Source organism: Calypte anna, chromosome 9 (genome assembly GCF_003957555.1).
Source record: "Calypte anna isolate BGI_N300 chromosome 9, bCalAnn1_v1.p, whole genome shotgun sequence".
NCBI classification, from domain to species: Eukaryota; Metazoa; Chordata; class Aves; order Apodiformes; family Trochilidae; genus Calypte; species Calypte anna.
Window position 1 is genome coordinate 15518813 of NC_044255.1, and position 26611 is coordinate 15545423.

A 26611-nucleotide genomic window follows, 5' to 3' on the forward strand; every position below is an offset into this window, starting at 1 on the left:
TTTTCTGAGAATTCTCAGTAAATTAACGCATAAAGCTGACCTCATATTCTGGTTATCCAGATTTGTTCTTGTGAATCTTAGCTGCGTCACACGAGATGGTATTAATTGATAGGAAGACAAGGTATTTAGGACATTAGGTCAGGCCAGCAGCCTGCACACCCCAGGACTGCTGAAACTCCTCCCTCCCTCTGTAACTGCTCTCTGGGTTGGTGCAATTTGGCACCTGTGGGTGCAATCCCTGCTCATTGCCCTCTTCAGCACCTCAGTGCTTTCTCTGTCTTTGCCTCTGTCATTGTTTGGGCTACAAGGGTGGATTTTTGGCGACTGAATTTGTTAGGACTCCAGATTTAGAAAAGAGCAGCAGAAAAGAAGTATTTAAAGCCTCTCCTCTTCCCAAAAGTTAGAGGATCGGGTTGGTTCCTAAGAGATGGGGTGCTACAAGAGTGCCTCTCAGATTCCTGTCAGAAGATGGGATGAGAGGCTCTGTGGTGAAGCCTGTTCTCTCTGTGCTGACCGAGGAGCAATCACAGCTGTCACAGAAGCCGTTTCAGTGGCTTCAGTGTTTTTTAGAGTGCTGGAGTTGGGTGTGCTGAACCCTGACTCCTGCCCGCAGGGACTGATGGAGCAGAACACTCTCTTGCCCTGCTCTTGAAAGCAGGGAAGGAACAGATTACGATTCAGCTTCTTGGGTCACTCTTTTGGCTATGGTACTGCAGACCACAGGTCCCTGTTTCTCTGCTATTTGTTTGGAAGTGGCTTACTCTGGTTTCCCTCTGATGGGAAATGGAGGGCGACTTCTCCAGCTGCGTAGTCAGCACCTGTGGCTACTCCGCGTTTTGGGAGCTGCCGAGGATGCAGAAGATGCCGCGGTGCCCTGCGGTTTGTGCGACATTTGGGGACCCCCACACACATAAAGCCACTGCCAGATGATGATATATGCCCTCGGACTCTTGTTTTAACACTTTGATCAAGTCGCGGTTATCAAAGGACAATTCTTCCCCTTGTGCTCGCTCTGATTTTGGAGGTTTTTAGCAGCTGCTCCCAAGTTCGAGACTGATCGCTCAGCTTCGGACCGCCTTGGCCTCGGTCTGGGCCGGGAAACGGTGCCGGGCTTTCCCTGAGGAAAGACCCACAGCGGCCGAAGGACAGCGGGACAGTGCAGTTCCTGCACCACCGCCCATGCAGCGTGCGAAGGGCTGCGGTGAACCCGCCCTGTCCCGGAGCAGCCGGTTCCGCTCCGCTGGGCTCGTCCTTCCTCACCCGCTACGAGACCGATTCCGGGCAGGCTACGAACCATTGCGAGCCGGAACGGAGGTTCCGGGCGCGGTTTCCCGGGGCGCGGCCGGTCCCTTCCTGCCGCCCGGCCCGACACGCAGCGGCTCCGCCCGCCGCCCCCGTTGGCGTTGGCGGGAGCGGGGCGGGGCCGGGGCGGGGGAGGCTCCGGCTGCGGGGGACGGGACGGGCGGAGAAGGCGGGAGCGGCTGGCGGCGTGCTGGTACGGGGGTGTCAGGGGAACAGGGGGCACCGGGGGGGGCTGGTACCGGGGGGTACTGGGGTGTCTGTGGGAGCTGTCACTGCGGGGAGGGGGGCACTGGGGGGGCTGTCACTGGAGTTTGGGGGCGGCACTGGGGGGGATGTGGGATGAGCTTGTGGGGTGGCTCTGGGGTTTCTCTCTGGAAGTGCTGTGTGGGGAAGGACTCAGGAGGGGACAGGACACTCGCTGTGGAGCCGGAGCGGGGGTGCCCATCACAGGGGCAGAGGGCAGGTGTGGGGATTCGGTGAGGGGGCACCTCACACCATCTCTGCGGGGCCAGGCAGGGTGGCCGTGGCACAGGGTTTCTGTGAGGTGCTGGCAGCGCTTAGGGACGTGAAGGCACTCGGCTTCGGGCAAGGGGCAGTGTCTGCTGGGAAGGGGGTGTGATCCGCTGCTTCCCCTGCTGAGGGCTTGGGGAGAGGCTGAGGCTCGGGCATGAGGCTCGGGCATGATGCTCGGGGAATGGCAGGGCCCGCTGAGCTGGGGGCAGCAGATGGTTTGGGAAACTCTTGCAGTGCACCCTCAGGGCTTGGAGCATGGGGGCTTTCAGGGGGCAAGGCCCCACTTAAGGGACTCAGCCAAGGCCTGAGGAGAGAGGAGAACAATGAAGAGGTGACCCTGGGTGCAGAGAGGGAAGGTGTGACCTAGCTGCTGTGCAGGCACACATCCTCTCTAACCCGCTTTTTGTGTCCACCAAAGTCCTGATCACCGCTGATTAATGGTGGTGTAATTAAAGTCTATGGGAATTCTGAGAGCTGTCATACTTCTCAGTAGCCCTTGCTTGCTGTGGAGGGAGGTGCAGGATGCTGCAGGTAGCCTTCCCTCCTCTGTCCCTACGCTGTGCAGTTGCAGCACCAGGTACCCCAGTCACAGGCAAAGACTGGCATGCTCAAAAGCAGGGACTGATGAGGGTTCCTGGGCCTGAGGACAACCAATGTATTTCTTTCTGAAATCCAGGTGGCAAATGTGTGCTTTATTTCCTGAAGAAATTTCCTGTGTATACAAAATCACTAAAATTCTTGACTTGGAAGTTTCTCAGTCCGAGAGCTGGATTGTAATTATCTATCTTGAAATTAACTGCAGAACGAGCCACAAACAATAATTGTTGCAGCAAGGATTGGTATTAATGTATAAACCTATTAAAGGAAGTTGCCCTCCTGAAGTCTCCACCAGGGCTTTTGTTAATCCATAGAAACAAAACACAACAGAAGGTGACATACATGTCAGGACAGAATGACTGCCTGTCCTTGTACTTCATAGTCCCTGGGCAGGCTCTGAATGCTCTCCGAAATTCTGCATAAACCCTATTCTTGCTGCTTTGCTAAGTAGAGACTTGTCACATGCCAGGACACTCTGTGCCTCAGGGCTGTGGTGTACCCAGAAGGGCTGTGAATTCATGGAGAAGGTCTTGCCAGCAGTGTCTCTTTTTTTTGTGTGTGTCTTATTTCGTAGCAGCACTGCCTAGGTGATCACGCTGCACTGTTCTCAGTTGTGGTGATGTTAGAGGAAATTATCCTGAGCCATTTGGGACTTACTGGTGAAAAGCCTTTTCATCAATTACAAGACACGGGTACCAGATCTTCAGCATGCTTGGGCTCTGCTGGAGGAAATGTTCAGCCTGCATGTAGCAGTAGGGGATGCGACGCCTGGGGATCTGTTTTTAAATGGGAGAGCCAAGGTCTCGATCTGGATGCTGCTGACCCGTGTGTGGCACTGGCTGAACTGGAATCCCCTTCATGTGGCTATTATTATGCTGAAGGATAACTGCTTTTGCTCAAACCTGAGAAGCTGAAGCAGCCTGTGTGTTAAGTGTAGACAGGACTCTGCTTGCCACATCCTGCAGTAGCCTTTGGACGGGGCTTTCAGGGCTTAGACCATCTTGACAGAGCAAGTGCTGACTGTGGGGAGAGCAGCCATGCTGGAGAGTCACAGTCTTCTCTGGAGGTGAGCTGGATGGGTTGCAGCCATTATTACTCAGTTTTTAAGCAGCATACTCTCAGTCTGGAAATTGGGGCAGAGTTCGGCCCTGATGAGCTTGGGCTGGGAATGAAGTTGCCTTGGAGATCTGGCAAGAGTCTTAAGCATGGATGAAGAGAGATCCTGATCTCTCACAGTAATTACATGGAGGTTAACCCTCATCTCTGATCAGGCTTTCATCAGTTTCTCAAGGAGTATGTGATGACTTTTCCATCAGTAACCTCTTCTGAGTCTTTCTGTGTGCAGCAGGTCTCTACAGGGATGCTAGCCAGTAAGGTTAATTGTAAACTGTGGGTTGGAGGTAGGGAAAAAGGATCTCTCCTCACTGTGACTGAGGAATTTGGGTAGTTTTGGTACTTAACAGTCAGGCAGGGTAATTATCTGAAGTGACAGGATTTATTCCTCATCCCTGAGGCTCTCACTTCAGCACTGTCCATGTGTCAAGGCAATTCTCTGCAGACAGCTGGCAGAGTGTGAAGTTTAGTAGTACTTGCCTGCAGATGAGTCAGCAGAAGAGAAATATCTTGTAGGCAAAGCAGCACATGACAGTCAGGCACAGTCTGACTATGCCAATGCTTTCCGAGTTCAGAGGGATGGTATGGTAGGGGAGCCTGGGTCCAGTGTGCCAGTCTTGTGCTGACCCAGTCCCTGGTGGGAAATGCAGCAGCTTTGAGCAGGAGTGTTGTACTGAGTTGTTGCACTCAGTTCTTGTTTTGAAGAGGCTTGGAGTTTTAGTAGCAGTAATCTGTTTTACTTCAGCATGTAAATCTGTGGCAGAGGAACTCCTGCTACTGCATGTAGATTTCAGATAATTATATTTTTCAAGAAAGTCCTTGGGAATTAAAACAGAGAATGCAGATGGGCTAGGACTTCATGCCATCAAGTGTGCTTAGGGTGCAGAAATTTCTCAGCTACTTCTCTGGTGAAGTGCAAGGTTACCACCAAGGCTAAAACAGAACATCAGCACTGTCCATGGAAGATACAGACAGTGAGATAAGGCTCTAAGTAAGATTTTGCTGACTTTCTTCATTATCCAGAAGGGTGAAACTTTGTTGCTATGGGTTAAATTCCAGCTCAGATGATATGTAGTTAACTCTCACTAAGGGAAAAGTTTTAAATTTCTTCCCTGCTTATGTGTTTTTATTTTGATATAGTCAGTGCTTGTCCTTCTTTGCTCCCAGAAGTGTTAGTGTTTCAGTGGGAAATTACTTGATCTTTGTAGTATTACATTCAGCAAAGTGCTGGGTGATTTCTTGAAGGCTGTTATTGCCACAGTTTAAAGAAAATACCTACTTCTTCCTTCATTCTGCTTGTCCCTTATTCAGTATCTGCACTTGAAATGGCTTTCCCAAATGGGGCACTTCTAAACTTCGCTCCTAGCAAGGCAGTTTCTCATGTTCAGCACACACTCAGTAATTCAGTATGGTGATGCCGTAAAGTAGAATTATGTTTAATATTTTAAAGCAGGACTCTTTCTTCCAGTTATGCCTGGGTTTTATCTTGGAGTTTTTCAGAATGAGGTTTGAGAACTATTTTCTCTTTCCTCTTCCCCATCTGCTGAAATGTAATTAATTTTAAAAACAGGCAGTGGGGAAGCAAAGCTGTGTGCTCATGTATTAAGCTTCAGCTACAGATGCTGGATCCATTGTTAATAAGTAGTTGTTTGGGATATTATTCTAGTCATTTGGGTAAAAATGAAACCTTCTAGATTTGTAGATTTTATTGTAGTAAGTTGTGGTTTGCTTTTAAAAACCAATGTGTTCCAATTTTTTGCAAAGGCAAGTTTTGGTGCTGAGAGACCTCCGAGAAACACGCTAGCCACAGGATAGAGGTTTTAGAGCTCTGAAGAGTGGCAAAATTATTGTTTAATTTCTGCATTAATTTCAGTAATTAGCAGAGCTGCGTCACTCATGAGGTGCCCAGGCCAGCTCTCTAGACATTGCAGAGGCTCCGTCACCAACAATATAACCTGCAGGTCAGAGCAGGTAGAGCATATTTATGCCATCCTAGAGCAGGTTTCTCTCTTGGTACATCAGGTAGAGCTGCTGCTGGGTGGTTGGTGCTGTCTGATAGCTGCTGCTTATTTAACACAAACCAATCCATTCACTTAAAGCTCTTGTTTGCCATCACTTGACTACATGTACCCCATAAAGTAGAAAGTGGGCTGAGGAGGAGGAAAGGACATGGTTGGGGTGTGAGAGGGGTTGGAAGAAACTGTTGGAGATTTCTCCTGGGCTTGGACAGTGCTGCTGTACATCGCATGAAAGCATGATGCTGCCCCTGTGCTCTGACCTGTGGTTCTGTGTCTGACCATGAGCTCTGCATCCAGCAGCAGTATGTTGGCAGTAACTCAGCAGTGTCTGCGTGCCTGCAGAGAAGTCAGGGTGTTGGTGGACCAAGCTGATGTGGGAAGAGTTTCGCCTGTTTGGTGTTCATACTTCAGCTCCAAAGCCTCTGCCAGTGCTTCTTTATGTTTCATTGGGCGGTGATTCAGAATGGCTGTGTTTGTCACATCAACAGACTTTTCATTCTCCAAAGAGAAGGAAAGCAAGTGGTCAGAGACCAGCGAGTGACTTTGAAGCATGGTGGAATTATTTTGACCAAACAAGAAAATCTGCTGATATTCCCTCCACTGTTTCCATGAACACAAAAGTTATTTGAACCATAGATAGAGGTCTGCTGCTTTTTGTGAACTGGCTGGTTTCTGCTAGAACCATGGTGGTGAAGTAAATAACTGATAAAGAGTGTGCTTACAAGATGACATCTTGCAAAGCCAAAGAATTATTTGTGTCACGCCCTGTGTTTTCGCAGAGGCACTCTGATGAAAGCTGCTGCATTTATAGCGCAGATCTTGCCAGAAAGTTAAATGTTTTAGTATTTTAAGACTTCGAGCTCAGGGTTGCAAACTCTTTTTGCCTAAGATCACTTTTGCACACTCCCATATGTTTGTCTGTTGCTAGGAAATAGTAAATTAATTACTGGAATGGGAGAAACTTGGCAAACTTGACTCACAGGCATTCTGGAGTGAGCGCTGGATGGCTCATGCGGTTCTTAAATGTCCTTGTGGCTGCTCTTCGCTGTCACTTTTGTCTTCTTAGTATTTTTTTGGCTGCCCACTCACTGATGAGTCTCCTTTGCTGCTCTTCATGGATTGTGTTAGGTCTAGCAGAGCAGCCTGGGATAACCCTAACCCTTAACCACTTCACCCTAACACTGATGATAAGGTATCATCTCATTGATGCTAGGTGGGGACAGCATTATGTTTGCCTGTCATTAAACTGCATCTGGCTCCTTACTCTGGAACATTCCTTAACCTGGAGTCATTTGTGCTTGAGTAAGTCCAATCACTAAATCTGCTTCTTAATAGCTCTCTTGTACAAAGCCCACACTTACTGTTGTTGAACAGCAGAGCTTTGCCCAGTAGTCCTTACTGAGGACAGTCTCAGCTTGTCCCAAGCAGCAACATTTAGCAGAGATCCTCTGCTGAGGAGAGGGTTGGTGTTCAGAGGGACATCTGTGCTTTGTCATGCCTTTCATTTGCCCCACCTAACGTCTTCTAACACACCCACCACAAGTGGGTGGGTGACATTTAAATTCCACATGGCTCTTATTATTAGGGTGTTGAGGCATGTACATAAGCATCATTTCTAGGTGGAGGGGTCATGCTGCCTTCAGGAACAGCAGGACAGAAATGGCATTTGCTGCAGTGGAGAGCTGCATACTTCAGGTGAGCAAGAGAGATAATGCTGCTCTTTAGTTATAAACTTTGCAGATCTAGCACCTGTTTCTAACTCCTGCAGCAGCTGAAAGGGGAGGTTTGCTGCCATGCTTTCTGTAAATCCCTAGCTTTGCTTCAGCTTTGTGAACGTACAGTGATTCCAGTTCAAATCCAGATAGCTGTTATCATTTCTGTCCCACACTGATTGTCCATCTGTCTGTTCATCACAGAAACAGTTCAGCTGAACCCTCACTAATTACAGCCTGGAATGTAAAGTGCCAGAAGTGTGCCCTAATGTGGTGTCAGCAGCTTCTTCACCATCAGCTGAGTCACTATTGCAGTGGGGATAGAGGACAAGAGGGCAGCATGGTGGCAGCTATCCCAAGGTGAACTGACCCCACCGAGGAGGTGCAGCTTGGTCAAACAAAGAAAAGAACAAACAGCAACTAGTTAGTTATTTAAGTTACTGCCATGGGTTGCACCGTTTCCGTCACTCTTATTTCTTCCTCCAGGACTGAACAGGGGTGCAGCAAACCCACCAGCTGTCTTGCGCTGGAAGGGGGAGGCACATGGGGTAGAAGAGTGTTTGCATTCATCAGAATGAGAGCTGGGGAAGGGCTGAATGTGGACTGAGCATGGCTTAATCTTTAGGTTGCTTTTCAGATTATAAATAGCATAATTAGCTTTGTAGTAATGATTTACAACTTGCATTTCAACTCTCGTATGAGTTTTCCTCCAGCCAGCCGACTGCAGCACACTTCTGTCTGCAGAACAGCTTGGAGTTGCATTAAAGGATTCAGTATTCCCACCAGGAACTGTTAGTGAAGCCTTGGCAGCTGATGCCAAATACAACTGGCTAAGCCCCTTGTTAGGTGTCTGTGTCTTTGCACTGACCTTCTGTACACTGTGTGTGCTGTTAACTGATTCTGCTTTAGAAGAGTTGAAAATATCTCTCTCTTTTTTCTTTTTTTTTTTTCCTCTCTCCTTCATTTTGTTCCAGTTCTTACTGGACGTGTTTGGCAAGATGGAGCCACCGACCTCTTCCAGGCTGAATTCCCGAAAGAGAAGAAAAGATGGATCTGGCCCCAATGGGGCAGCAGAGCTTGATGGAATCCCTCCAAAAATGTCCCGACGCTCTCTGGTAAGTAAGCAGAGATCAGAGCTTTAGGTGCTTGTGGGAGTAGGACACAACCGTAGTAGCAGAAAGATAAATGTGATTATTTTTCTGTGGACAGAGGAAATAAGTAGGGGGCAAAGAAGCAAATGACAGTAGCTATCCACCTTGCAAAGCCAGTTTAAAATCTTCCTTTGTTCATACTAATAACATACTTAGAGCAGGAGCTTAAATTAGGTCTGAGGCAAGCGTCACTAAGCTGCTTTTATGTGTCCAGCTTGTTTATTGTCACTCAAACTGAACCCAAACAGGCATGCATATAGATATCCATGGAGAAGCAGGCATTTTGATAGATGGGTTTTTCTGAAAGTGACCCAGCAGAAGGGAGAAATAGTCCAAACAAGCATATAACGACTCAAGTACTTTACAGAAAGTAGTCCTGTTCAAAGCAGGGGAACTGCAGGAGGGTCTGAAGTCTGTAAGCACCCTGCAGAAACAGTCTATTATATCTGTTTTCTGAAACACTGGGAAAATGACTTTTTTATTCTCTTGGTCTGGCAGAAGACCGCAATTATGTTGCTGGTATTTCGCAGTAATCTGAAATAAAAGCACAAAAACTCAAAATGCAATCAATGGAGTTTCTGCTTCTAGATGAACCTTGGGACAGCTTTAACAAGCTGAAGCCAATGGGGTCTCTTCTGAAGGGAGTCTGTGCCAGTTAATGTTAGTATCAAGGGCTGACTTGAACTTGTCCTAGCTGCTATATTGCAGTGATGGGTTTTTTTGCAGCTCTTCTCTGTCCTCTTCCTGGAGCTGTCCTGCATATCACATGTTCTCTAGTTTGTCTTTCTTTATCTCTGCCAAAAGCCAGCTACCATGCCTGCCACGTCATACTGGGGTCATAGTCCTTGGCAAAATATGGTGACGTGTTTCAGCTTTCCTCTTTGATAACAATGTTTTGCTCTTCAGGAGTAGCTCAGTCCTGTCCCAGAGCATTTGACTGATGGTAATGAAGTAAGAACAGCAAGAGCAGTGAGAACTGCTGAGGCAAGTGTTGGGATGGAGGCTAGAGCTGTTGTGTGACTTATCCCACAGAGCATTTATATCCTATATTGCCAAAACCCACCCTGTCCCTCTTAAAGACCCCATGTATTTCAATAAGGAAAGAGATGAGTGCAGGTTATTCCATGGGAATCACTTGTTCTTCAAATCAGTGTCTGTCCTGTGTTCAAGATAAAGTATCTGTCTGTAAAACAGCACAAGACAAAAGTTCTAGTTATAATGGCAGTAATGAAAGGAGAGACCTGGAACCTTACCTAACTGTAAGGATCCTGGTAGAGGAGAGGGTATATGAAACACAGACACTAGAGACTCAATGAACTACAGGAGATTTTCATCATTATCAGTTTGCTTGAAAGTAGTAGTCAGTGGTTGCTTTCCTGTGCACTTCACTTTGAACAGTCTAATATGGAATGACATGAGCAATAATACTAGTGGTCTTTCTGGTTGCAGTGGTGCTGGGCACTGTCACAGGATGCTACAGTGGGACAGGAAAGCCAGAAAGTGAAACTCCTGGTTAGCTTTTTGAAGCTTGAAGGAATTATTGTAATGATCTGCAGGCTTGTTTCCTACTCTTCTGTCTCAGGAAAGACATCCATTGCTGCCCCACACCTGGCTAGAAGGAAACTGAGCTGTTCGTTCTGAGAAGGGCAGATGTTTTATTGTCATTCAGATGAGATAAAAACATACTTGGTCTTCAGCTGCTGATTAAACATGTGCTGTGGTCAAGCTAGCAGATGAGAGAGGTTTTCCTGCAGGCAGTTAGAGATACTCTGCCACAGATCAAGATCAGTCTTTTCACACTGTATGGCTCAGAAATGGGTGATGGTAAACACATTCCTTGGACATTTTTGCCACTGTTGGTATTGCTCTTTGACTCATTCATATACCCAAAGTGAGGAGCTGTTACGGTTTGTACATCACATCACAAGCACTCAGGCTCAGTAAAGTGATGGTTTTGCCAGCGTGGGCATAGCTGGAGCTGTGACAGTGAGGTTTGATGAAGAACTGCTGAGAACGGCTGTCAAAAGTCTGGGTTTACCAGCTGCACATCTGAGCCTCCAGTTTTCTGGGGTTTGTTATTTCTGCCATAGTCTTAACTCTACTTTTACCTCTATCTCTTCTTCAGTTGTTCTGAGGTTTAGCACTAGTTAGTCTTCTAGTACATGTGTCAATCATGCAGAGACACAGTGAGCCTCAGTGTCACAGTGGGTGACAGGGACACTGCAGTGCAGCGCTGCCCTGCCACACTCACCTTTGCATTCTCACAGCTGACCTTCTCTGGATGTTTAGGGACTGAGGGAACCAGCCCCGTTTTCAGATGAAGTGGAGATTGACTACAGCAAGCCATACATCAGAGTAACGTATGAAGAAGCGATGAGAGGGACCCCTTGTAAGTAAAAAAAAAGAGACCAGAAAGGCATTGTTTTAATGTTGGGGTTGCAGGGGGTGGGTATGATTGTGATATCTCTGCAACCAAACCAACCTTGTGTGTCAGACCAGGTCTGCAGCCAATGACTTAGTTAATGCTTTGTTGGTTAGATAACTGTTCCCATGTGAAGTTGGTCCCGCAGGTACAGCTGAAATTGGAGCTTGTGTGTGTGAGGAGATGTACCTTCGTCAGTAAGACTGTTTGAAGCAAACAGATACTTGTGTTTTAACTCTTCCTGTGCCATCGACAGCTGCAGAGTAGTATCAGAGCTGAGCATTTTTCTGTACTACTGTGAGGCAGCCCAAAGTCACCTTTTCTGAAACTTGAAATGGGCAAGTAAAACCAACTTTGTCTAGAATGTCCCATTTTAGCCTGGATTTCAGTTAAAGTCAGTGTTACGAAGCACAGCAGGCCAGCCCCACAACAAGAACCTGTCATTTTATTCTCTAAACCAGGCTCTTCCCAAGCCCAAAGATGAGGCAGAGGCAGGACTGACTCCTGACTGAAGGATGGCTGCCCTCGCTTGCCAGACAGTGTGCAGACAGTTGCTGTATTACTTGGCTTCACAGTTATAGAAACTGAGACAATAAAAATGTTGCATTTCTACCTATCTGACTGCTGCTGAGAGATGAGCCAGCTCAGATTGAGACCTGGCAGCAGTTTCCTGCAGGCTGTTCTGGAAATCCAAAGCTTTTTACAGTGCACATCAGATTCCCCGCTGAAAGTCCTGAGAGCCTGCATAAACATTTCTGATTTCAGTAGTAATGGCTCTCCTTTCTGCTAAGTCTTAAAATACATTGCATGCTTCCTTGTTGCTGTTTATTCCTGTGCTCAGGAACTGTAGCTGCTGCAGGTGTGGAGGAAAAGGAAAAGGAAAAGATGACCCTGCCAATTTCCCAAACAGGATTGCACTTTAATAAAGCCCTGTCAGGACCAGCCCTCTTCTGGAATACAGAAAGCTTTTGCAGTCTCCAGTCTCCAGATCCTTGGCTCTCCAGAGCCTCCTGGAATCTTCAGGCTGAGGTGGATTTACTGAAAAGTGTTTTCATAAGAGGCTGTCCTCAAATGTGCTCTGCTTAGCTCGACCCCAGGGCAGCTTTTTTCCCTTGCTGCAGCTTTGGTGTGCCCCTGATCACATCAGTCTTCGGAGTCTGACTGCCTGAGTTGGGCCAGAGAGCAGCAGGCCATTCCCAAGTGTGTTGGATACCAGGAATGTGTGGCTTTCTGTTACCAGCAGTCCTAGGAGACTAGAAGCAGGGGATCCTCATGCTATTGCCTGGCAATGTTGCTCTTACCTCACTTCACCTCTGTGCTGACCTCAAAAAGAAGAGCTAAAATTTCCCCTGGCATAGTTGGCCTGAGAAAACCTTTGTTCCTCCTTAGGTATCTGTGGATTCAGCTGATAGTGCCTGTGGTTCAGCAGAACTGTATCTACTTTTCTTTTGGTCATCCAGTTGGGTTTTGGATGCAGTCACAAGCTTCACAGGCCTGGGGGGAGCTCCTGATGCTGGTGGGAAATCACAAGAGTCTGGTCCCTCAGGTAGATTGGTAGCTGTGGCAGTGAGTTGCAGAGGAGAATGCTGAAAAGGTCTTGAGATTCCATTGTGGCTGGCAGGGGGCAGTCAAACACTTAGAAGACATTTTGGTCAGTTCCTCTCTGGCAGCTCACTGCTGCACAAAAAATTAATGCTGCTTTCTGATTTCTGTAGGAGGGAGGTGTTGAGGGTTTGCTTTCCCCTTGGGTCTGACTTCACCTTGTTTTGATGGTGATGTGGTAGGTTTTGAGTCTGTCTTTGAATATGGTTATTTCAGCACTCTGCTCAGCAGCGTTTGTTTCCACATGGGAAGGCAGAGAGCCAACCATTTCCCTTCACAAATCTCTCCTGGCTGTGGTTCTGCATTCTGCCACTTTTATGCAGCACCCCCACAAGTTTCAGAAGGTCCACAAATGCAGGCATGAGCAGCTGCTTCTCCAGGAAGGCATCTTCACAAATGTCTCTTTGTCTCTTCGGTGCAGTGGATCGCCCTGTCAGAGTTTATGCTGATGGAATATTTGACTTGTTTCACTCTGGACATGCCCGGGCCCTGATGCAAGCAAAGAACCTCTTCCCAAACACATACCTCATTGTTGGAGGTAAGGAGTGACCTTGTTGATGTTGGCTGTCACAAGGGTACAGTTTAGCTCTGACTGTGGTTATGCATACAGCTGACAGAGCAGAGTTTTTGTCTTTATGGCCTTGGTGGGTCTCACTGCATCCCAAATGTTGTTGGGGTCTTACTGAGTTACTATTTCTGCAGAAAGAAATCTTACACAAAATGAATGTTTGAGAGAATTATTTATGATCAGGCTGTCCTAATTTGACCTCTGTTTTATGATAGATACTGGTGAGTTGCATATCTGAGTGTGAAAATATAGTTGGGGCAGTTGAGCATCTGACTGCTAAATGAGTCGGCTACCAAATGATGAACAGACCCTCCCTGGCTGGTTGAGTTTTGTGTCACCTGTGTAACTCTGCAAGTCAATCCCCAGCTCCAGCTCTCTACTGGGGACAGCTTGTGGCAAATCCTAGACTGGTCCTGCTAGAAGCATGAGGGTCCTTGGACATTGTGCCTACCCCCTTTTCTGCAAACAAAAGTTCATCATTTTGTCTTTAAATGATGCTAGGAGTATGCTGCTGACTGCCTGAGGAGATCTAGCAGAGGTGTTTCAGCCAGGCCTCCTTCAAGGATATAACAGGAAAGAAGAAACCCTGTCTTATGTCTACTGTAGCATGCTGGCCTCTTCCTTCACCCACCTTAAGGACATGTCACGCTGTGCATGGTGAAAAGCAGGAGGCAGCCTCTGGTCAAGCTCCGTAATGATGTGAACCTGTTAGAGCTGAGAATACCTTTAACTAGTTTTTTCAGCTGCCATTAGCTTCCTGAACCAAAATGAAACTGTGATCCTGCAATAATAACATCTTTGTGTGGTTTGTTTCCTTATCACCTTTTCATTCACTGCTAAGGGCATTTTTATAGTGGTACTTTTGCATTTTCTGTGCATGCTACAGTAGTGCCTAGAAGGGGAAGGGATGAAGGAGAGCTGAAAAATAGCTGCTCAAATTTGCAAAATGCTCTGAGCTTAGAAATCTTGAAAGTGGAAACACATCCCCTTGCACATAAATGCTGTGCACCAGACAGGAAAAAAAACTTCAGGTTAAACTTAGTGCTACATTGCTACATGTTAATGTAGCAATGTGTGTAATCCTGCTGCCTGCTTCTGGAACACTGTTGGGGAGATGGAGGGCAATGATTTGCTCCCCTTACACCAGGAACTGGGAGGGACAAGAGGCCACGTGAACATTAGCTCCAAGCTGGGAGCAGTCTCACCCACTCTTTATCATCTGTTTGTCCAGAACATAAATATGTCCAATACCAGTGAGACTGGTAATGCCTTGTTTACTTTTTAGTCTGATAACCAAATAAATACGTCCTTCTCAATATCTTACATTGCAGATTTTGAAGAGTTGTTCATTTAGTTTCTCATAGAACACAACAATTAAGCTAAATTAATTTGCTGTGAACTGCCCCTTTGTTTTAATACAACCTCCCAAGAACTAGTCTGCAGTTTGGTATTTAGTGGAATCAGAAGGTCAGGCAGTGGTTTTTATCATAGGCTTCAGTTTCAAAGCCTGAGACAGCCATGGTTTTAAAAGCAGGTTTCTGCTCATTAGGCCTCAGATGCCATTTCATACCAGAGAGTTGTGTTCAGTATTGGCTGGTTTTCTTGGCAAGTGTTGAGGGCTTGATGGCTTGGGGTGTAGGCCCTCAGATTTGGGGAGAAATCCTCTAAACAGCCTACCTAGAATTGCTTCTGAGGTTAGTGCCCTGCACCACTCCCTGTTCCTGGTGCTTTATGGCTGGCAGAGCTGGGTTTGAAAGTGCCAGTGCCAGCCCTGAGCAGCAGATGGAGCTGCCTGGTTTAGCAGGTCTGCGTGCAAGTTCCTTTAGCTGGAAAAACATTAAGGTAGGTTCCTCGAACTCACTCTTCTCTGTGCCTCTTTCTTCAGTCTGCAGTGATGAGCTAACCCACAACTTCAAGGGCTTCACGGTAATGAATGAAAATGAACGGTATGATGCAGTGCAGCACTGTCGCTACGTGGATGAAGTGGTGAGAAATGCCCCGTGGACACTCACCCCCGAGTTCCTGGCAGAGCACAGGGTAATCTGTGATACCTGATCTGTTCTGAATTTTGATTAGCCTCTGTCTGTGCTTGCTATTTACAGCAAGAATTCATGCATGGGGGTGACTTCTGCCTGAGCAACCCGGTTCCTTTTGAAATTCCGTAAATATAGAATGAGCTGGGTTATAGGAATCAAGTGTTTCTTGGGAGACTAGAAGCATTTGCTGAGTTGGCAGGTAATGTTAAAGATAGAGATTGTGACACAGTGAAAAAGCCTGAGAGTGTTCTCACTGTTTTAGAGGAAGCTAATGGTGGTTACAGATCGGTGTGAAACATGGTAGGGAGAAGATAACGTGGGTAGGAAGTGATTTCTGGAGGGTATCTGGTTCAACTCCTTGCTTACAACAGGAGCAGCTTAGATCTACATCAGCCTCCTCACAGCATGAGACAGACAAGCTGTCTTGAGAGTCTTTTACCAGTTGGTAGTATAAAGTGAAAGGGGTCTAACATTCGTTGAACTGCTTTGGGAGGTAAAGAAGTCTCCACGGGAGTTTGCTTAATTTACCCTTGTTGCCATTAACAAGCCATTTCTCTGTGGAGCTTAAAACATCTGTGTCCTTAGTCCCAATCTTTCCTCTCTGGTGTATTCTTAAAATTGATATGCAATTTCCAGTGAGAACTTGGGGCTGCTTTGTGTTGGTTTTGAAGAGCAAAGTGTCTTGCTGTTCTCTGTCACACCCCTGTGTGGAGATGTTGAGCAAAAAGTTACCATCCTTTGACAGAGAGTAGGAGACTTGCATGTTCATGAGAAAATGATGACTTGCATTGCTTTCTTGATTTTCAGATCGATTTTGTTGCACACGATGACATCCCCTATTCTTCTGCTGGCAGCGATGATGTTTATAAGCATATAAAAGAAGCAGGTGGGTCTGGGTCAAATTTGCCAGGGCTTCCTGTCAAAGATCTGCTGCAGTTTCTCCTGTGTCCCCTTTGAGGCAGGATCATGCCTGGGGAAGTGGCAGTGGCCCTGTGGGAACAAGGTCTTCCCTGGTCTCTGAGGGCAGAGAGAAGCCCAGCTTTGGGCCCTGCTTCCTAAGGCAAGGATTGTTCCATGTCCAGGGCCAAGCATTGCCCAGTGTTAATTCCCACTTCCAGTCTAGTTCCTATGATTAACAGCCACAGTTTGGCTTACAGATTGTCACAAATGGAGAATCTTAATTTACCACAGTTCTCTCTCTAGCTGTTTGCTGTAAAACTCAGTGGGGATGTACCTCACTTAAATCTATTCAAACCCAGCCACCAGAGCTTGTATTTCCACACACTGAATTGTAGGACCCCCTGTCCTTTCCACCACACTATGTATGCAGTGTATTATAGACAATAGTCCCTAAAGCAGCTGAAGTGAAGAGCTTTTCTTTAGAAAAAGTGATATGGTTTTGACATGCTTTGGTCCTACACCTTCCTTATAGTCCCAGAAAGGAGGACCCCGGTATTGTATGTTACAGAGCAAAGATGTGTTGGCCTGAGGAGATGAGCTCTTGACAGGAGAAACTGTGGCAGCAGCTTTCTGCCATAGGTGTTGCTACAGCTGTCCGGGATCCCATTCTCCTCCTTTAGGTATGTTTGCACCAACTCAGAGGACTGAGGGGATCTCAACATCAGATATCATCACCCGGATCGTGCGGGACTACGATGTTTATGCCAGACGAAACCTGCAGCGTGGTTACACAGCTAAAGAGCTCAATGTCAGCTTCATAAACGTGAGTTGAAGTGTGCCTCTCCTCAAGCTGCATGAAGTAGAACCTTACAGAATGAGGAGGTGTAGAGTCTTCTCTGATGGTAGCACAGTCCTGCCGCATGCCAGTAAAAGGCCAGTCTTCAGGGCTAAAAATTTGCAGCAAACCAGCATTCTTGGAGTAGAAATTGGACTTCTTCCACCCCTGAAACTACCTTTGGGACCCACCCAGAAGAACTGGGGTTTTGCAAATACTGCTCCATTGTTAGAAATGTCTTGGTGGCATTTTACCTGTTGAAAGAGCTGGAGACAGGGTGTGTGGTAAAATGTGTGTTTTCTTGAATTGAATGAAGTGTGGGTTGTTCTTGGCAGCAAATGCTGTGTCTCATCTCTCTTCTCTTCCCTCAGACACGTTCTTAAGGTAGAGTCATTTGTTAGGATAAAATGTGATCCTGTATTCAGTGTACTAATCCCTTTCTGGAGCTGCAGGAGCAGCAGTGCTTGGGTAGGAGAGCAGGACATAACTCTGATTCTGTGCTGAGCAGCTCTTGCCCACAAGCAGAGTACATGACAGAGAACACTTCTGATGTTGGAAGTAAAGAAGTAAATATTTTTTATTATCACTCAGATACTGTGACTGTATTGCTAAATACAGATGAATACAAAAATGAAATGGGAGGGGTAATGTCTGCTTGACCTCTCTGGTGCATAACTCTGCCTCCCTTTAAAAACACACAGCAAAAAGATTTGTGCTATCAAGATATGCAAAGAGACCTACAGCAGGTCCCTCAAACCTAATCTGTATGTTGTATAAATATTTTCCTTTTCCATGCATGCCTATTAGAGCTTATCTCTGGGTTCAGTCTTACTCTGTTTACTGTGCCAGTGCCTGCCACAAAGCATCTTACAACCGTGCTATGTCTGCCATTTAGTCCAGAGAAGAAGTGTCACTGAAGTGGAGGAGATGTGTCACAAGACTAATGGAGATGCCAAGTCTTAAGCAGCAGCTCAGTATAATAACACAGAGCAGAGGTGGTTGCCCTCGGATCTCATGAGCTGTGTTCTGATCCTCCACTTTTTGTACAGGAGAAAAAATACCACCTCCAGGAGCGTGTGGATAAGGTGAAAAAGAGGGTGAAGGATGTAGAGGAGAAGTCAAAGGAATTTGTACAGAAAGTAGAGGAGAAGAGTATTGATCTCATTCAGAAGTGGGAAGAGAAGTCACGGGAGTTCATCGGCAATTTCCTGGAAATGTTTGGCCCAGAAGGTGCATTGGTAAGGAGCCACTCTTGGTAAATGGGAAAAGGGATTTTGGAGAGCTTGGCAGTCATTTTAGGGCTTCTGGAGCCCATGATCTGCAGAGCAAAGCTTGACAGTTTGTTGCAGTGCTCAATGTGCTGCTAGTCTCCAAAAAAGTTGTCCCAAGCTTGGACTGCCTGTTTACACAGAGCCCATGCAAGCTGGATAACATGGTCCCCATGTCCTACAGGCCAGTCTGTAAACTCCAACTTGTGTCCTTCAGGCCACTGAGCAGCCAAGAGATTGGCAGTCACTTTGTCACTAACCCGGGCTGAGTCTGAAGCTACTTGGTTTTGCCAGGCTCTCCTGTGTTGCTGGGAAAATACCGCAGGCAGTTTATGTCAGTGGTGCTTAAAAATGGGTGGTGAATCCACTGCAGGTAGTTTGCAGAGCCTAGAGCGATGCTTGGGCTTTTTTCCCACTCTTAGATTGCATGAAAATATTGAAGGGTCACAACAACTCAAAATGCTGCATAAGCTGTAGGTTGCGTCCATTTCCATTGCTGTTTGAGCCATGCCAAATGTCTTCCTGCTCCCATCCCTAGAAACACATGCTGAAGGAGGGCAAGGGCCGGATGCTGCAGGCCATCAGCCCAAAGCAGAGTCCCAGCAGTAGTCCCACGCACGACCGCTCCCCATCTCCCTCCTTCCGCTGGCCCTTTTCAACCAAGACTCCTCCTTCCTCCCCGGCCAACCGCTCCAAGAACGAGTCTGCAGTCACCTACGACATCAGTGAGGATGAAGAGGATTGAGCTACCCACCGGGATTTGCTGTGAACTGCTAATTGCCAAATCCTAAATCCGGACCCATTGGGAACTCTAAATGAGCAAGAGAGCCATAGGAACAGGGCTGATGGTGAGCATAGGGCCTTGGAGGCACCCATTGCTCTTAGCAAGTGCTACTGCCTGGAAGCACATTCAAACCTCCTCTCCCTTCTCCCCAAATTCCCCTTTTATTGTTTACGTATTAGTGGTTTCCAGGGGGATGATGGTTTTTATATTTTAAGAAAATACTCTTTTAAAGCGCAAAGAATAGCACTCAAGTGTGGCTTTTGTTTTTGTTTCTTTACCCTTGTTAAACCTCCAGGCTAGAGGGAGAGTAGAAAGACCCATCTGTCTCTTCTTTCCTTCAGCTCCTCTGTCTTATTCCTCCCCCTCCCCAGGCAGTATCTGTGCCTCTGCCAAACGAAAGGCCCCTCTGTTCCTCAGCCAGCGTGACCTCCAGAGCATGCAGGAAGCGGTGGTGTAAAGAGGCTTCCAGGTAACAGAGACATCTCTGCTGCACTGAAGCTGATGGGAATCTGTCCAGCAGACACTGTAGTGCTTGTGTGCCTCTTAGCTGAGCTTCCCCACGTGTCACAGTGAGGACGTGCTGAGTAGAGATCTACCAGCTTAGCACTCAGGAGTCACATCCTGTAAAAACTCACAGCACCATAGAGTTGCACAGCACGTAAGTGCACAGCATTTACGGCTCCAAATTGTATGGGCCCTGCAGGGGAAAGGCCTTTGCAGCTGATCAAGAAACTAAATCTTGAGCTAAAATTCAGCCCTCAGTTGCTGTTGGAGAATGAATCTTTGCTTCAGGGCTCTTGCTGTCTTGTGAATTTCCTTGGGTGTGTGAGAGCCCAGGTAGGAAATTAATGTGTGTTCTCCTTTCAAGAAGTTCCTTATCCCAGTCTCTGGTGTGTAATAAGTTGTACTGTCTGTCCACATGGCTCCTGAACACTGTGCTCTATGCGTGTTTGTCTGTGTTTCAGTTGCTGTGCTCTAGGGGCTGGAGCAGTCCTTTACTCTGGTGCCATGAAGTCGCTGCTGTAAGGACAAGCCATGAATTCATACAGCTGGTTTGCTCTCCATGTTGGCATGTGCAGTGGGACAGGTGAAGGGCACATTTTACCCCAGGAAAGGGTCCCATTCCATGTGACAATTACCTGACTTGTGCACTAGATGCAAATTGGTGCCCTCTAACTCTGCTCCTTGAGGCAGGCCAGAAAGAGCATCAGAGAGCACTGCAGCCTTTCAAGAGTTTAAACGTGTAATCTGCTTGTTTGAAACCATGGTCTATGTCTCACCTGCTGTCATGTCTGTAACACACACTGAGCTTTATGGCCTGCAGCTCCCTGCTGGCAGTTGCCCTCCCTGTGCTGTGTGCCAGCACTCAGAGCAGCTCGGTGTGCCCTGTCCTGGCAGCCAGCACTGGAGGGACTGGATTTAGTGTCCTGTAGCTGTGAAACTCCCTCTTGCTTTTCTGTTCAGGTTTGCCTGTGATACCTGTTGTCTCTGTGTGGAGCTACTGGGCTGAGTTGCCTGTGACCTTCAGAGGTGGTGAGGGCAGAGGAGGACAGCTCAGAGCAGTACTTGCAGGGGAGGTCTTCAGAGCTGGATTACTGGGCAGGAGGAGCAATGGGTGCAGAAGGCAAATCCTCAAGTGCTGCCACAGGCTCTGTGGTGCTTCCAGGGGACACAGAGGCCTGTGATAGGAGCAGATTGCTGCTTCTTTCAGGCTTTTATCTTGCTGATCTTTTGTCACACTGTCCAAAGGGCTTGACAGAGCTCTGCTTCCATTGAGGCCAGAACTGATGTAGGAAAGGGTATTCTGGGGACTCCATCTGCCACTTGGACCTCTCTCAGCAGGGACATTCACAGCTATGGGAGCATGGTTGGCTGCTATGAGTTTTAAGCTGCAAGGAGCAAATAATGGTGTCTTGGTACAAGCCAGTTGTTAATCCTGTGGTTTATGAATGGTAGAGCACTTACTTTATACCACCTACATTCTCTCTTCCCTCATCCTCCTCACCTTCCCCTCCTCACCCTTCCTTCAGTATGGGTGTTATGTTGCTTTCCTGAGCTGGATGACGAAGGCCAGGCTGCTTTAGAGCCTTACTGCTGTTTTAAACACAAGTTAAGCAACAGTGTTCTGTACATTTGAATAACAATGGTGGTTTGGATGGTGATTTGTTCTGCAGAGACCTTAACATATTCCTTGGTCTCTGCAAAACCTGGGGTGCTTGATGGTAAGCCAGCCGTGGTTTTACATGTAGCTTGGAATAACAGAGCTGTTTCTTATAACCAGTAATCCCTGCTTCCTTCTTGCACTTAAATTAAATTTGACACTCAAATCCCAGACTAGTCTCTTTCTTTTATCCTTTGTTTGTTTGGCTCGCTGGATCAGCTTCATCTCCAGTACTGCCCTGTCCTTTCAGGAATAGGAAGAGTTAGATCTTTGGGCAAAACGTGAGCCAAATTCTCCAGGAACATCTTGTTAACCTCAGGTGCACCCACTGCTGCTGCTTCAGGGCTGTCCTGCACGCCTCTAAACCCACCCCACACTTCAAAAGAAGCTTACAGAGAAGACTGAATTAAGCATGAAGAGGTAGGGTGGAAAAATAAATCTTCACTAGCATACCTTAAAGAGTGTGTGGAGCTTGATGCTGCTAAACCCAGGGGTGTCAACTCCTGTAGGACAACCCTACCTAGTTCTTTTATAGATCTGGGTGTGAGGCTGCTGGCACCAGAGCCAGCCCCTAGGAGATTTTCTGATGGCAAAGAACAGGTGAAAGGTGCCAGGAGTACTTAGGGAAGCAAGACATGAAGAGCATGGCACTTAAACATATTGCTTAGAGCTGTAGAATATGTTTCATCAGTGGCACACACCTGCACTGACAAGATTTTGTGCATTTTATAGACTTTATTGTGCAGTTCTGTAACTGGGAGCTGATGCTGGAGCAGCAAATATTCTTGGGAATTGGTTGGACAGACCTTATGTCTTGCCCCCCCTGCCCTTGGGGTGGACTTGTGACTGCCAGAGGCTCCCTGATGTGAAGGAAGGTGTGAGTTCCTACCTGCTGCAGGTAAGGAGCTGGGTATGGTTGTCTGGTAGGAGAGGACAAAGCCCATGTTTTGCTGTTTTCCTGGGTATCATCTCTTGGCAAAATCATGATGTTGCTGGGTTCCAGGTCTTCCGGTGCCTAGAAAGCCACATTGGTAATGACCATGTACTGTTGGCAGGAGTCTGGCAAATTTGGCAATCTTGTAACTAATCACCAGTGCGTCTTCTGACTGTAGGGGTTTGGTTTGAACACAGCCACCTGCATAAAGCTCTGAATCACTTTTGCCCCTTTCTTATGGGGTGAAAAATTTGCTTTTTTCCCCAAAAGTGACTCAAATTAATAAAAGTTGGGAGAATTGGCTTTCTGACTTTGCTTCCCCAGTGTGTCATACTAGCAAGAGGTATTGTGGTGGGCAGGCACCACCATGCAGGTCAGGGAAGGCTTTGGGCTCAGCACTGACAGTCTGTCACCTGTCCACCTCTGGTCATGGCATCACCCAGCCCTGCAGCAACAGCCACTTCATCCTGGCTCCTCCCAATTGGTGTTTGCTATGCTGCTGTGCACAATATGTGTCTCACTGGTTTGTTCTGGAGTTGGGGTTTTGGCTTTTATGTTTAGCCAAATAAATGCAAAATCATTCTGCTCAGTGTGTGCCAGATCTCTTCTGCAGTCCAAGCACTGCTGGCTCCCATGGTGGCCTCCTCACCTGCCATCTTGGCAGTCAGTGAGAAGATACTCCAGAGGGAGGGCAGCAGATAACCCAGAGGTTTGTGCAAGTCGTTCTTGCTCCTGCTGTCTGTCCCTGCTTCTGATGTAAGTATAGGACAGATACTGGTACCAGAGCAGATCCTGGGCAAAGCTGGTTAAGTGTTAACTAATTGCCTGTGTCATGAAGGTGCTTCAAGGCACATTCCTTTGCCTGGCCCCAGTTTGGAGGGTGTGGATGCTCCTGCTGTTCTCTCGAGACATGCCACAGAGACAAGCTAAGCCCATCCAGAGGTCTCCAAAGAAATTGCTGCTGTCCTGATGTTTCCTTGGCTGTCAGACCCGAGCCAGCAGCACCCACAGGTCAGTGTCATGGGTGGTGTTAGACATCTTGTGACAGCCCTGTGCTGGGACTGTGATGTGCTCTGTCTTTCTGCCCCTGTGTGAAGCGCTTTGCCACCCAGCACATAGAGGAGATGATCAGAACCCAGACACCAACACAAGACCCAGGTACAAATATATCTTTATTCAGTACCAGACAAGAACTCCTAGGCTGGAGTTGTGGCCTTCAGCTTTCAGACCCTTTCACCCCACACTGAGGTGCCCTTTCCCTCTCTGCCTCCTCTGCTGCAAGCAGCTTCCCAGGGCTGGTGGAAGGAGAAGGTTGTACAAGGCAGACCAAACCCTCACCTTGCTCTGTCCCTCCGTCCTTTTTTGCTCCCTTCTGCTCACACCTTGATGTCAGTGCCCATGGGTGAGAAGCTGGCAGGCTGGTAGCCTGGTTTGTCATCCTGCTTGCGGTAGTACATCCGTGTCACCACCACCAAGATGAAGGTTTGCAGGATCAATAGCTGCACATTCATCTCTGGAAGAGGAGAGGGGTCGTTTGAAACCACCTTTATCCATCGTGGCCATTTACCACACCCCACTGTGTGATGGAGGGGCTTGGCCAGGAGCAGGCAATGCCACTTCCCTGTCTCCTGACTTACGTTGTGACCTGGCCTTGGAGGAGAAGGGTGGAGAGCAAGCAATGCTGCCATTGTTGGCCAGGATGCTGAAGATGGCAGGCTGCAGAGCTGTCAGGAGGAGGAGGATCTGCAACCAACAACAACTGAGGTGGTGGGGCCACGTTGATGCCAGGCTCCTGCCCTTCCCCATCCCCAATGTCCCACAGCCGGACCTGCTTCCTACCCCGCTATCTCCCTCCACACCTCCTCATCCCATTCATGCTGGAGGTGTCAACTAGGGGGGAGCAGGGTAGGACAGGAGCTCACTCACCTGGAAGCAGGAGAACTTGGCCTTGATGTTTTGCTCTGTCAGGTGCAACCGGGCTTGCCGGAAGAGGATGCCCAGGGCCCACAGCCCAAAGAGGGTGGAGGCACCAACCACAGTATTGATCCAGAGGGCCACACTCTCTGCTGAGATCTGAGGGAGGACACAAGAAAACGTGCATGGGTTGACAGAGCTGCTGGTGGATCAGGGGCTAGGGAAGGCTCCCTGTCCGCGATGTCACCCTGCCCACCCCTGCACCCTGGCACTCACATCAGCAGGGTTGTAGTTCCCATCAGCAGCCAGGACCAGCCCCAGGAAGACAGCTACTGCTCTGAAGAAGGCGTACTGGAAAGTCCCCAGCATCATCAGTTGAAGCTTTCTCCTGGCGCAGTGAGAGAGACCAGTAGCACCCTGTGGTCTCCAAGAACTTCTCTTCCTCCTCAGCAGAAGCAGGTGGTGAAAGTCCTCCCCAGGGGAAGAGGTTACCTGAGCTCTCCCTCACCTACTCATGGTGATTCGGGGCAGACAGGGGCAACAGCAGCAGCAGGGCCCAGTGCTGACCACCATGGGCACATCTTTCAGGGTGCTGAGCAATGCCTCCTTCCCCCCAAAGCCCTCCACCATGACAAGCATCAGGAGGTAGAAGCAGACGGCAAAGTACCTAGGGAGGATGAGAAAGCAGGTCAGGCCCTGTGAACTCCCTGACTCCTCTGCCCTGGGGCAGGAGATACTCACGCTGTAGTAGCCATCTCCACCACCATCATGGAGCGCGGGAACCACAGCCCAAAGCAGCTGACCACTGACACGACCTGGGGAAGACACGAGCATGACATAGTGCTACTCCTCCTTTCCATGAGCTTGCACCCCCTGGGTGGCCCTGGGTCCCCAGGGTGGTGATGCCTATACCCTAGCTCACCGTGGGAGCCGAGCTGCTCCAGCAGAGGGTCCTCATCTTGATGGGGCAGCGGATCTTGCGAATCAGGTAGAAAGCCTCTTCCACAAAGATTGCGACCGACAGCAATGTCATGATGGTGGCAAGGCCCATGATGGCAAGTTGGACTATATCCAGCTCTGCCAGGGAGGGGTGAGAAGCTATCTCCATCCCTTCCTGTTGCTCCTATCAATCTGCCACCCTGCCACTCCACGGTTAGTGAAGCCCCTTGCCATGTCCTTGTCATGTCTAGCCATGCCAGCTCTGGTGCTTCTGCCCCACTTCAGCATCCCACGTGTCCTGCCCTGCTGCTGGCCGTCCCTGGGTTGCCTCCATCCCTACAGGCAGGGCTATGGGGTGGGAGGCTGAGACCCTAGCAGCACCTCGCTGCCTCCCACTTCATTGGGTTCCCTGCCTGCTCCCACCCTCCCTCATCCTTGTCCTGCTCCCACCAGGGGCAAGAGGAGGGTTCCACACCTCCTAGCCCCCCCACCTACGCTGCAGCAGCTGCCGGGAGGTGGGTGGCAGGGAGAAGCAGGCCGCTGGCACGCTGAAGTTCCTGATCAGCATCTCCACCAATGGGCGGGGGAACCTGCCGAGAAGAGGAGGAATGCTGCACAGGGCTAGCATGGACACCCAGGCACCCAGCCCTGCAGGGTCCCCAGAGTCCCCTGGCCACCCTCTCCTCACCCTTTCCTTTGCAGAGGGAAACCCCCCAAAAACCTGTTCCAGAAAGTTGGATTTGCCTAGCTGCAAATCGACACAGGTGTCCCAGCACTCACCTGGGGTCATCTGCCAGCTCCATGGTGGGCTCCATTCTGCTCTGCTTCTCCCTAGCTCTGTCCCGGTGGCTGTGGGGCTGCTGGGCACCGCCTGCCTCAGCTCCCCTTGACAGCCCACGGGGTCAGAGTCCCCAGGGCAGGGACCGGGGCGGCCGCCGCTCCTTCTTCAGTTTAACCACTGCAGCCTCCCGCACGCTCCTCCCTCTGCCGCTGCTGCGGGCTCCCATTGGCGTTCCCCTCGCACTGTCCCGACCCCGCCGAGCGCCTTGGCCACCCGGTTATTGACCCGGGGTGCTGAGAGAGGACATTGTCACACGTGCCATCGTGCCTGTGCGTCCCCAAAGGTTGGAGACACCTGGGGTGACGCTGCCCAGAAAGCCTCTGGCCAGACTGGAGATGGGCTGTGGGTGCCGGGTGTCCCCATGGTGCCATGCAGGGTCCATCTTTGTGTCCCTTCTGCAGCGGTGGCCGGGTGGGAAGTGAAGCAGAGAGAGTGTGGAGAACCTGCCAGACTCTGCAGGATGTGTGAGGAGCTCGTGATGGCTCAGCTCCCGGCAGCCCACGGCTGAGCCCTGCTGAGAGCATCTCCCGTGACACATGGGCAGGGCTGGCCCAGTGCTCTGCCCCAGCTCAGCACCCCTGCTCCTTGGGACAGAAGCATAGTCCAGGCTGGGGGAGGGACATACCAGACTGGAGGGGTCACACCGAGTTGGGGGGCATTAGGCCTGGGAAGCAGTGTATCCTTGTCCTAGATGGATCCCAGCATCCCCATGTGTCCTAGGGGTGTCCATAGCTCCATAGGTGTCCTCCCAGCACCCTAACGAAAATGAATGCTGGTTTGTACTGGGTTCCCTGGGAACTTCAAGGCCCTATACTTTGCCCCTTTTGCAGTGGGCTCCTGCTGAAGCTAGATTGACACCAGCACTGCAAATTGGTTCCCTGCACCCTGCCGTGGGAGCAGGATACTGCAGTTGCCATAAGAATGGGAAGGGGAAAGAAAGGGGATGCTGTAGTTGCCATGGGAATGGAATGGGGGTATTTGTTTTCTTGTGGCTGCCAGGG

At 48.9% G+C, this 26611-nt stretch overlaps 2 protein-coding genes across 6 annotated transcripts; one reads left to right on the forward strand and one right to left on the reverse strand.

The window, feature by feature from the left end:
• Nucleotides 1-1419: 1419 nt before the first annotated feature.
• PCYT1A (phosphate cytidylyltransferase 1, choline, alpha) lies at nt 1420-21153 on the forward strand. Of its 4 annotated transcripts, none has more exons than XM_030455868.1 (9): nt 1420-1495; nt 8230-8370; nt 10696-10795; nt 12852-12968; nt 14884-15035; nt 15842-15920; nt 16615-16757; nt 17819-18007; nt 18576-21153. In XM_030455868.1, exons 2-9 carry the CDS (start codon nt 8254-8256, stop codon nt 18780-18782), a joined length of 1104 nt encoding a protein of 367 aa, XP_030311728.1. In that variant the 5' UTR covers nt 1420-1495; nt 8230-8253; the 3' UTR covers nt 18783-21153. The 4 variants fall into 4 exon arrangements, with proteins under 4 accessions (XP_030311728.1, XP_030311727.1, XP_030311730.1 ...); XM_030455867.1 differs by lacking the exon at nt 1420-1495 and adding an exon at nt 6879-7238; XM_030455870.1 differs by lacking the exon at nt 1420-1495 and adding an exon at nt 7748-7803.
• Nucleotides 21154-23070: 1917 nt separating this feature from the next.
• SLC51A (solute carrier family 51 alpha subunit) lies at nt 23071-26366 on the reverse strand. 2 transcript variants are annotated; one of them, XM_008493411.2, is made up of 10 exons: nt 26236-26366; nt 25550-26063; nt 25265-25359; nt 24753-24907; nt 24572-24645; nt 24339-24497; nt 24107-24218; nt 23843-23989; nt 23554-23659; nt 23071-23429 (listed from the first exon to the last, which is right to left on the reverse strand). In XM_008493411.2, the coding sequence occupies exons 2-10, from the start codon at nt 25582-25584 to the stop codon at nt 23293-23295; spliced, it is 1020 nt and encodes a 339-aa protein (XP_008491633.1). In that variant the 5' UTR covers nt 25585-26063; nt 26236-26366; the 3' UTR covers nt 23071-23292. The 2 variants fall into 2 exon arrangements, with proteins under 2 accessions (XP_008491633.1, XP_030311733.1); XM_030455873.1 differs by lacking the exon at nt 25265-25359 and having other exon boundaries at nt 25550-26366.
• Between the last annotated feature and the right edge of the window lie 245 nt (nt 26367-26611).